We start from the raw sequence: 12,468 nt of genomic DNA, 5'->3' as shown, positions 1-12,468 counted from the left end.
AGGTTTAAAACGCGGGAAATATATTCGTAGACTGGAGTTTTTCCCATCGATGCAAATGCTTTCTTCCAAATTCACATTTCATAGAAACTCGAATATTTCAACCGTTTTATTACCGTCGATTCATAATTTGTAAGAATGGAGAATTCTGAAAGTTGAAAGTTGCAAGTTCGGGATAAAACATCAAATTTGTTATTACGAAAGTGATAACTCACTCCCGAAATTAATGGAAGAAAATTTTTTTCCTTTTTCTAATCACACAATTATTTGACAACTAAATTAGAAATTGAATTTCATGATTTTTACAAATATGAGCAGCTTATTTTAATCATTTTCTAATTCAATTATGGATTTTCGTCGAATGCATAGTTTACTGTTTTTTCCGTTTCATAAAACTATAGCTGTTTTTTTATTTACTATAGTTAATAAAAAAATGAATGAATAGTGATCAAGGTGCTATGGATAAATTCGTACTTTGATGTTATTATACCTACACATAAAACAAAATCCAAGTATCATTCAATTCCAATCGAACCATTTTTCGATGTTTTGAAATTTTGCCAACTGTTTAGAACTCGAATAATCCTTAATATACAGGGTGAGTTATTGAGTCGTGAATATTTTTTAATTGTACTTTCTTGAGGTCTAAAGAAACATTTTTTCCTATACCATTTTTTCATTTCATATTTACATTTTTTTGATGAAAACATATAGCTATTTTAAGTTTTTATAATCTGTTCAACCTCTGGAACAAAATTACCTTCAGAATAATTAGGTAAATCTGTGAAACTACAAATCTGTGGATCTTTCAAAAAGAGTTGCACTCGGTCAAAGTACCCAATTCTTTTCACAGATATCTTTTATTTTTGAACATCAAAATACTGGAAAACGGCGCATCATACGAGAAATTATGAAAAATACTTTAATTCTACAAAACGGTCAAGTTTTCTTTGGATAGCGTCCAACTTAGTTTCAAGAGTTGGGTTCTTTGAATTTTTTGTGTTTTTATGGTACGTAATGGTCATAATAAGAGAACTGGGTAACGTGGGTGATATCTTGTGTTAAAAAAAAATTCATCGAATAAATGAAAAACTATGTTCCGAAATTAATTTCATTGGATAAGACCGTTTGTGAGATAGAGCTAAAAATAACATTTTTTCATAATTTATCAACAGGCTGTATCTTTTAAACCGAGCCGATTCGAAAAAAAATGGCGAGAGAAAAAAGTGTTTCTTTTGACCTTAAGAATCTACGGTTACAATATTTGTACGAGTCAAAGATTCACCCTGTATATTTCAGCTTTCGGGTAATGATGAACAAACATCACAATCATACGAATCAATCAATTGATTACGTTTTCAGATATTGAGAAAGTAAAATAGATCAATCTGTTTGTTCAATATTGAGAATATTTATGGAAAAAGATGTGTCGATACAATTTATTGAAAAAATGGACAACCTCAGTCTGAGGCTTTTGAAATAATATGCTACACAGATCAAACTCTTTCTTTATCATTTAAAATCTTCTTCAGTTCAAATTAAAAAAAAAAACCTCGTATATTTTTTCATACAGTTCAGTTCAGTTTAAAAATTGAATATCAAGAGTTATTTTTATACCTATTTTTTCTTGAAACATTAAAGTTGAATAAAAATATCGTATCGAGCGAAGATAATCATCATCATTAACATTTGTTGAAGAATCGGACAAAGTGCCATACATAAGCCAAACCCAAAAATTTAAAAATGTTAAACAAATACATCTTGGCATTCCATTCTTATACTCCCTGAATTATTTCATTGAGTTGAATCAGATTCCTCCATTTTCGAAGTAGTCGATGTTTGTTAAATATCGTTTTGATGAAGAATAAGAATTTGATTTTTGGAACCTATATGTAACTTGATATATAAGATATAACCTTTCAGAATAGTCACAGAAAGATTAGGAATGTTGTTTTAAAACAAATAATCGTAGACGTTATACCTCAAACACAGGGTGTATAATGACATGTTCTTACATTGAAATAAAATACACTAATCGATTTGTCTGAGACAAAAAAATGTCTTATTTACTGAAGTCAGAGACTCACACTATCTAGACTATAATTATAAAATATTTTAGTAATAAATCGATATATCGATATCCTTAAATTTTTCTCACAATGTAATGTAATATGTTATTATCCTAAACATCATCGGAAAACATCGTCAAACAAGATTCTAGTAGAGGAAAAGAAACATGAAAGTTTTCTACTGATATATTGTCCTACCATTCTACCCTGATTCTTTCAAATAAACCAATATCTTCAGTCTGGAACTCGGATTAGAATATCCCCTTCAAAGGAATTTTTCTCTTTTCTCAGCCATAGTTGAGAAATAAGAAAAATTAGCTGGGGCGGCCCTTTTATTGATTGTAAGATATCGCTTCGTAAGCTTCTCCTATTGAAGACCATAGAGACTCGCACGTACATAAATATATTTCTTTATAATCAAATTTCTCAGTATCTAGCAGTAATGATGAATAAAATTGAAGAAAATTGGAAATCGCATTATCTGCAATGGCGATACTTTACCGACATGTGGCCGTGAGAAATTGAAAAGAACTAAAATTGGCGAATGACCTTGACCACCTCTGTCAGCATTTGCGGTCCAGGGGGTGCAGGGGTATACGACCCTCTTTCCCAAGTTTGGCATCTGCATCCGCCCCCAATCAAGGCCCCAGTATGGTCTATTGAAAATTGAGTTTTAGCGCATTGTTGCCATATCTACTTTGTACAGAACCGATTAAGACACAGAAAATTCCTCACTTTTGAAATTCGTGTGTGGTTCGGAAAAATTTTCGTAGAAAAGGCTATCTTTGTAAAGGTTATTTAGGTATATATTCGATTAATTATTATTGTGAAGCAGTTTCTACTATTCTATCGCTGCTTGCATACAGAGATTTAATGGATAAAAGGACCACGACCCTATTCATTGCTTTTCTCGTTGTATTCAGGAAATCAATAATTGGGAATATGTGAATTGTTTCTTTGAACGAAATACATATATGGCAGATGAAGTTTGCATTAAACAACTTTGTATACAGTCAAGGACTATCACAAGGTTTTTCAACAAATTCACTTATAGTTCCTACTGAAATATTTACGCAGCAGATCATATTGATCAGAGCCGGCTCTAGGCAACTACCTATGCTGTGCTATGGAAAAATTAAGGGTAGTAAAAAGCAATCCCACTGAAAAAATATACATATTCTGTTTATATAAAGAAGCTGAATAACAGGTTCAGTTTTATATATCAGTATCTTCCTTTAGATGGCTGAAGTTAAAGCAATAGTTTTGACTTTACCCCCTGATGAATTAAATATAGGTTATAAATTTTTCCGCATTGAACGAATCTCTTGACAACTATGCCCTAGAAAAATTAAGTAAGGAAACTGGTGTATAAATTATGGACCTTTCGACTAAGTTCTGTTGTACATAGATACCAATTCGATCATAAAGACAATGGAAGATTCATAACAGAAATATGAATTGCAGATCAAAAAAATCGTCACTAAAATTAGAAGATCATTATCAAAAGTGCAACATTTAAAATTGCTAAAAATAATATAGAAATAAATTCTGAAAATTATCTAACACAAATTATTATAAGTACATAATAATTGCGAAAAATTCAATCCTACTACACAAGAAATATAGGTGGCTTCTAGAGTTTTTACCTACCCTAATAAATCTTTTCACAAGAAATGCGGTATCTAATAAAAAAATTGAATACAATAAAATCTTCAAACTGAGTGTAGGAAACACAACAAAAGATGAAACTATAAGTCCTATATTAATTTATTGATGGAACAATTTCTATTCTATGTGAAAAACAATGATTTCAGAAGTATTCTCCATCTTAAATATCATAGACTAAACAAAAGACGTAATAATAAATTTTCTGGAAAAATGGCCTCCAATTCTAAGGCTTGAGGATTCCAAAAAGCTGATTACAATTTCATGCACATCCTACATATTATTTGATTTTTTGGCTTGGTTAGACAACAATATTTGCATTAGTTTCAAAGTCTGCATATTTTCAATAATGAAAAATTTTATCCATTTGTTCACGCTTAGGTATATTCTATTTTAGAGTTTTCTATGAATCTGATCGCTTTTCTCTAACGTTAGAGATCACGAGGTTTCTTACTTGTTCCGGCTCTGGAATTTAACAAGGATATCACAATATTATTGTGGACTAACTTTCTATAGAGGGCCTTATCCACCCTTCACAGTTTCTCTTCGTATGTATCATTTCGTTTCATTCCAGAATAGGCGCCGAATTTAAAACTATTCCAGAGTCTGAATTCGTTCCCGAAAAGTCATTGGAAAACTGTTCAGATAGGCCTCATTAGTTATCAACGTTCGACGTTCCAAAAACATCAATTCTAAAGTTTCGACAACCAGGAGAACACTAAATTATGTTCTCCATACCAAGATGTCCCTTCTCACTGAATACTCGGTTAAAAGTTGTATCAAAACAGGGATGCGGGGTAATTTTTCATTTAAACCAACATTTGTTAGCCAAGAGGAAATGAAATTTCCCAAATTAGAACAATCGACGTACGGAATCTGATAGCAGTCGAGTTTAGGTCATCAAAGGAGGAATTTCTTGAATTGAAGTCTTGATTAATAAAATTAAGTTCGATATTCCTATTGGCCCTCATTTTGCTCTGTCCAAATGTCAGCTCGACACTGTATAATACAGATTTTTAATCGAAATTGGCATTCTTGAAACATGTCCCTGTGACGTCCCTTTCAGTGCCGCCACTGATGACCTTGCTTATTCTGCCAACAAAAGTAGTGAATATGAGACAGTTGGAAGGTGTTCCGATCCTGCAGCTGTCTTGAATACAACGTTGCCGGATAAATGCCTGTTCTATAACAATTCACCCTCCTTTGGCACAAAGTACCACGTGGATCTACAAAAATGATCTCTATGACGTGAATGCATATGGACAAGGACAAGAGATGATAGGGGTGGCCCTGCTCTTTATTCTTTATACTTCCAACTAAACCAACGGAATCTCGAGGAAATTGCAAGACTGAAAAAATTTTACAAACTCAAAACTTGAATGACAAGTGGTTTGTGAAGAACGGCCCTATATTAGTCAGCATCCCCTTATGAATTCATTAAATTGAATCCAGACATACTAGTTTAATAAGGGAAGTTTCCAAAGCTTATAACCTGAAATTATTCTTACCCCTACCTGCATTCTGAAGGATTGCAATACAGGTTCTGCAGCAATTTTTCCTTTCCTAATTGAATTTTCATGGACTATGGATACAATATCAAATTTTGTTTTTTGAGAGTTTTCATATAAACTTAATTTTTCATTAATTGCAAAATTTTTATTGTATATTCTAGTCCTAATCGTGATCTACTGATCCAGTTCTTTTCGTGATTCAATAAAGTCATGAAATCTTAAGGGATAGTTGAAACCTTTGAGTTAATACTCAATGTTGAAAACCAAAAACACTTGACATAACAAGATTTCAAACTTTGGGCTCGCAAGAATCCTTCTCAAAATCGTTGGAGTTGGAGATATCCTTTCTATCTATCTTGGAAATTGAAAACGTTCCGTTATTTCGAAAGCTGTTTTAAGATATTTTCGTACAAGAAAATCATAAGAATTTTTCACAGTTGTGCAGGATATTTTAGAAAATTTTGGTCACTCGCATGAATCATTCTTAAAATCGATAGACATTCTCTGAATCTACATACTAAAAATGAACCTTTATTTCCATATTAAGTATTTCTTTAAAAAAATATACTTATTTCCTTTAAATTGATCTAAATATTCCTGATTTTGTAACGCGTTTTCAAACTTGGATATTTCTGAAAAGTAAACCTAATAATCATAAAAATAATTGTGAGTTTGACTGAATATCATAAATGTTGGCTGATTATAATTTTTATGATTGTAATCAGCTTCAAGTTATCAAATGCTTTCAGTCCACTGCGATGACTTGTTGACTTTCCCGTTCTTACCGAAATCATTCAGTATTTAGAAATCTATATCCGGTCCCTAGCATAAAATCAACTTCCGTATTCCATTAGCCACATTTCTCAGTCTTACCATTATCTTCAAATTCTTGGAGTTTTGTACCCTAGATATAAACGATTCCACAATGAATCAATACGGATTCTCATCTTATTTGAATTACATATATCCATTTCTCTACACGTCTCGACAATGAAATAAGAAGGCTGAGAACCACTTTGATGAGAACATGTTCAGTTATCAGTTTACTAATGGTCTAAATAATCTAAATTCAGGCCATTTCGGAAATGAGACAGTATTTTTCCTTCACGAACACTTGATGGAAATAACAAAAATTCATTGGATCCTAGTAAAAAAAGACAAAGCCTCATTTACCGAAATTTATCATCAAACGCGTGTTTAAAGAAATCGTTCGAAAACAACCATTTTTTTTTGTTCAACATTGAACAAGAATCTCCCTATTGACGATATAAAAGCAGATATGATCATTCCCTTTCACATAAATAGGTCATTAAGGTATTCCTTAGAAATTCAAATAATAGCTACACCTATAATTAAGTTAACAATTAGGAGATGATTCATACTAGCCAAAAAATTACATATTGATTGAAGGAATACGTCATAACAGAGCAGCACTTTCTACAAATATTATTCTTTATTTTTATTCCTTGTGTTTCAGATGTTGAGAGAAAATGCATAAAAAGTTTCATTCTCAAACTGCCGGAACATAGTCGAAGAAAGATCGTTTTTTTATTATTATAGAATCCGTAACATTATTTTCTATTAACTCCATTTATCTGTCGATATATTACTGAAAATATTTAAAAAAATTCTCCCTTCATTTACTATAGCTAAATGATAGTCAACTATCAATTGCAGCAGTACTTAAACACAGGCATTGTTTCTTTTGACGCTCATAGTAATTCAAATTAATCACGGTAGCGTTCGACTTCCAATTTACGGCTAATTTATTCGTATGATCTTACACAATTGAAATAAATCCAAAATTCTAAGAAGATATGTACAATAAATTGACTAGTTCGAAGCAGTGGCGGTTGCAGGAGTGCTTTGGAGGGGCATAATTTCATATATAAAATTCTGCAAGGTGTTTGTTTTTATATTATATTCATAATTGTAATATAATATAAGCTATATGTTTGAAAGAAAACTGCTTTGAAACTTATTCTCATTTGAAGGGGATAATGAAATAATTTTTCCACATTCGAAAAAATATCTGTCGAGTTCTCAACGAGCAATTCTTCTAGTAATAAATCTCGAAGTTTCATCGAGCTCGGTCCAACCGTTAGGTCTTGACGAATTTTCAACTGACTTCATCTTTTTGGGAATTGTTCGAAGGTCAATTTTGGACACGCGTATCACCCAGAAAAATCATCGTAGATCTGAATGTCATACATACTCTAAAAGAGCCACTTCTCTAGTAATAAATCTCGAAATTTTATCGACCTCGTTACAACCGTTCGATATTGATGATTTTTTAATTGACCCCATCTTTTTGGGAATTTTTCGAAGGACAAATTTCGACACGAGTATCTATCAGAAAAATCATCGTAGATCTTGTTTTACATATTTTGAAAGAGAAACTCTTCTAGTAATAAATCTCGAAATTTCATCGGCTATGACCCCCTCCACTGGAACCGCCCTTGTTTCAAAGTGACCTTTGTTAATATGTACCTCCTAGATCTCCGCAAAATACCGCGGCCGATGGATATTGAGGTAGTAGATCATCCCAAAATCCAGGTAAAAAGACCATTTACAATGAAACCCCTATTTTCCAAATTTGAGCGAACCATTTGTCCCTATTGTGTTTTTCAGTACCCTGGTATAAAAAATAACCTTGACAAGGCCACCGTGCAACTGGTACATGTAGGTTAGGTACCTACCTTTCGAAAGCTGTTCTAATCCTAGTCATTTCATGCCAGCTGACAGAAATGTAGAAAAATAGAGAATTAGTAGGTATAAAGATAAATCTCATGATTTTATTTCATAGAATACATTATAAAGGCCCTTTATTATTATTATTATAATGAATGTATGAATACTCTTATACTGAATTTGATAACTAATGGTGTTCATAATATTCCAGAGTCGATCAACCGATTTGAAACCACGAGAGTTAAAAGATAAAAATTGTTTTGATGTACAGGTCTAGAAATGTTCAAAATGCATTAACTGAGAAATAATGTTGATATCTTACTTTCCTCATGCCCTGAAACATAATCTTTATTTTATTATTAATTCTACGGCAAAATGAGCTTTCTATCCCTTAAGTAGATTTACCAAGCTATTCGTCTCCCTTTTGCAATTGTTCACATATCATATTGACTGAATTCGATACAAAATATGAAATCAGTGACAATATTTGTTTTGATGTCCAATTTTATGTTTCGCCCTCATGTGATTTATTGGTGAACTAAGATAAGATCATTTTAGAAACAATATCAATTTATAACTTTTCTCATATCGTCTGAAAAACATGATGAGTTTAGTCGAAATACCCTCCCTTATATACCTATAAAGAATCTATCGTGATACAATGAACTCTTAGAGGACATTAATACATGAAGACCTATATTTTTTGTATTAATTACAATGAGTCATGGTGTGTTACGGGTGGATTATAGATATTCCAAAATAGGTGTCGAAATCCTACAAGAATATCCGAATCCTGACATGGTACTGGAAGCGATAGATTTACATTACCTACTTGCTAATATATGAATGAATCTATTGCTAATAGATGAATGAACGCTGTTTAGTTTACCAAAAATACATACTTTGTATAATGTACAAACAAGGATGTGAAAAAATAGTAATATAATTTTTGGAGCAGCAAATTAAACAAAAGTTTAATTCTCCTTGAGTTCTTACAGAAATGCGAATAATATCTTTGCAATCCTTATAAGTAAAGATGATTTTATTGTGGGAAAATTGAACACAAAATAGTTGTTATTCGAAAAACTAATTTCGAAATGATATCATATCATTTCATGTTTTTTTTCCTTTTCATGTTTTTCATCAATTATACCGTTTAAATTAAAATACATTCACAACTGATTAATCAATTATGAAGGGGCTTCTTTTCAACCAGTTAGGCAATTTTGACTGACATTTTTCTGTTCTTTCAACTGCACAAGAACTTTTCAAACTTTTACCTATAAAAAACACACAAAGAGTGAATACATTTTGAATAGAATGTTTCATGTATTCCCACATTCATAAGAAAAAATAATTCAATTTGGAATAATTTTTAGTAAAAGTGCTGAAAATTTTCATTTTAATAAAGACGAGATGATCAAGAAATATGCAGTAGAATTAATGTATCACTAATATTTTGATACATTCAGGACTATAAATTGAATTGTTTGAAATTTCAGATATTCTAGGATATGATTTTTGTCAAAACTTGATCTAGTTCAATTAATTTCAAACTTCTACAATTTATTATATTAAATATCAAAATAAAAACAAAAGATTACAATCTGAAACTTTAGCCTCTTCATATATATCAACAAAAACAAGGCAACTATAGAATTTTTTTTCATTTTTCATTTAAGAAAAAAAACAGTTGAACCCTTATTCACAAGTTCTCACAGTTGAAAATTTTACGTATCGTGAATTTTTTTCAATGTTAAAGTGCTCTGTTGTGTTGAAACATTGAATACTAGTCATCCGATGTTGGAAAATCACAATTTCCCATTTCCTTGTGCCTCGGTTTTCCTTTATAAATTCAATGTACTTTAATTTTTTTTTAAATTTGTAAAATGCTCGACTGATTGTTTATGATTTCTCCAGACCAACGGATTTTCCTTTCGAATTTTACGTACGCCCATGTAATCTGCGAACCAATCCACTTACGTGCATCTTTTGTGTATTCAATTCAGATCGGACCATTATTCTGAACTCGATCTGCTTTTCCCGCCACCACTGGAAAATGCAACCACTTTTGAGCCAACTGTTCTCTGTTCAACGGAACCCCCTATTGGCCGCCCATGTGTTCTTAGGCACAGGCTCCTGCCGAAGAGGTGGCGGGGTGGTTTCAAACCAGGTCCCTGCTCGCAGCCAGACTTCCCAGCCCAAAGAGAATCATTCAGTTGTTGTGCCCGTTTGACAGTGCTCATTTTAAGCTATATTCTCGGAATACTATTGAGATAGGTCGTGGTAAAATTATAAATCAAGGCTTAGATAATGCTGTTCGAAGCGAAACCGATCCTTGGGGCTAAGATGTACCCCACTTTCACTGTACCTCCACCGTTAATTAACACCGCCGTGCTGGGGTGAGTTGTATGACGCTTTGGAGATACTGTAGACTCTGATACGAAGTCTGATTTCTTGTTAACTTTTCCATGCTTGTCGTATAATAAAAACAACTAATGTACCTCTTCTTAGATGAACTTATTCTTCATGTGAAGGTGTACATTTATCTTTCTGCAATAAGTTGTCTTTATTAATTTTATCGTTCATGTCTCGTAATAAATAATTATTTGTTTAAACGGCATGCATAAAAATACTTAGATCCTGCATATTATACATGGCACTCATAGTATTTGGAGGAATGTTTGAAGATCATTCAAAATAATAAATAGGTATACGTAAATCGACCTGATTTTGTAGCTGTTTGAATTCTTATTGTCACATAGTATATTTGATTGACACCGTTTGAAATGTCCACTTTTTAGAAATGCGTAGTTTTATTAGTGTACCTGAAAACGAATTAAATGAGTGGTATAAAGCCATGGACCGTTTGTTATTGTCATCGGTCTCTGAAATAACCTTGAAGAATTCTCTACCTGCTTTTCATGCTGTATCTTTGTGAACAAAGACTTCATTCGGTCGGTTTGCAAGGGGCCTTTGGATTATGCCGAACTTGTCAGCCAGCTGTAATCTGGCGATTCTAATAGGGTTCGATGGGGACTTGGCAGCATTTTACAACCCAAGAATTCCCTAAACCACCCTACCTGCTTCCTCAACGATTATCCTTCTAGAAGAACGACCCAACATTTTCCAATTTGTAGTTCGTAACTAACCTTTCGAATAACATAGTGTATAATAATGGAACAACCCGATGACTATCGAAAAATTAATAATTAAAAAACAGAATCTGTGGATTGTAAGATTCGACTTCTAAAATAAAAACTCAGAATATGACATGAACTTACGAAATAAAAAATTCATTGCAAAAATCATCTGCCCCCTTTTTTGTTCGGTTCTACAGTTCTAATAATGAAACTTTGAAACATGGGCGGTCCTACGACGGGGTAAAGGGGGTAATTACCTCCTACCCTGAGTACTTGCACCATTTGAAATTTTTTATCATTTCTAATAATGAAATTGTTTCAAACACATTCACGTTGTTCATTCAATTATTACCTAACCCCAGAAATTCATCCCAGGACTGTTCTTGCTTTGAAAATCATGCAGAATTTCGATGAATTCCCCTATTATTTCAGATTAACGTTTCTAGACATGTACATTGCTGCGCGCAACGTCCATTTCACAATTTTTCTAGAAATTTCGAATAAAATATGGAAAAAGAATTCAAGCTCAAAATATTAAACTATCAAATGTTTTTGTCTGAGCCTGAAATGGAAATGAAAAATTAATGAACCTTTACCTGCCTGAATTGAAAATCCTAACGTAAAACTCGTTGTTCTTTAAATTTGTGTTCAAATAAACTTAATACATTATAAAATCCATATCTTGTATTCAGCATAAGTGTAGTGAAATGCTACATGCGATAAAATCACAATCATTTTTGGAAGTAATGTAAAATAGTCGGATGACAAGAAATTTCCATTTCCGGAAGTCGAAGTAGCGATTTATTCAGTCAAATTTAGGGCAGGAAATGAGAATCCAAGAATCCCGAACACATCCACAAAAAATCAAGCTATAAAACAAATTATGTACAGGTTAGGGGATATGTTACTTATAAGCATACATAAAAACAAAATGATAAATCTCTGGTTATGAATTTGAGCAAGCAGTGTTTATTGCTCGTCCAATTTTTTTATTGGTCTTCTGGAATATACATGTTTAGAAACGTGAACTTGGAATTTTTTATTTAAATTGTCGATTCCAAAACTCATTTTTGAAGGAATGAACATAACTTCGATAACATTAAAGACGACGAAAATAATTAGTTGTAACGACTGTATAGTGTATAGTAGTATCCAATAGATCTTGAAACAAACTTGTTGGATAACCATTAAAATCTCATTTCTATCCATTCTACTCATTACAGAATTTTTCAAGATTCTGATCATGTCTCATAATGATTTTTTCAGCGATTTTTTTGACAATTTAGCTAAAATATAAGTAGGTAATTTTTAAGTACTAAGTAGGTATGTAGTTGATACGTATTTCTTAGAAATATAAAGGTTTTTACTGACATAGGACGACCAGATGTTGAA

General features: G+C 32.2%; 1 protein-coding gene across 3 annotated transcripts in view; it reads left to right on the top strand.

Moving 5' to 3' along the window:
- LOC123315058 (RNA-binding protein Musashi homolog 2) overlaps positions 1 to 12,468 on the top strand; it is an 85,865-nt gene that overhangs the window by 57,214 nt on the left and 16,183 nt on the right. Inside the window, exon 1 of one of the 3 annotated variants that reach the window (XM_044900607.1) lies at positions 10,187 to 10,335. The exons of the other annotated variants lie outside the window; for them this stretch is intronic. Coding sequence (XP_044756542.1) covers positions 10,247 to 10,335 — 89 coding nt within the window. The 5' untranslated portion in view covers positions 10,187 to 10,246. Of the gene's footprint in view, positions 1 to 10,186; positions 10,336 to 12,468 lie in introns of those variants that run through there. 3 annotated transcript variants of the gene reach the window in all.

Source organism: Coccinella septempunctata, chromosome 6 (assembly GCF_907165205.1).
Source record: "Coccinella septempunctata chromosome 6, icCocSept1.1, whole genome shotgun sequence".
NCBI lineage: Eukaryota > Metazoa > Arthropoda > Insecta > Coleoptera > Coccinellidae > Coccinella > Coccinella septempunctata.
The sequence above is the reverse complement of the archived record's forward strand: the minus strand, read 5'-3'. Positions and strand labels throughout refer to the sequence as shown.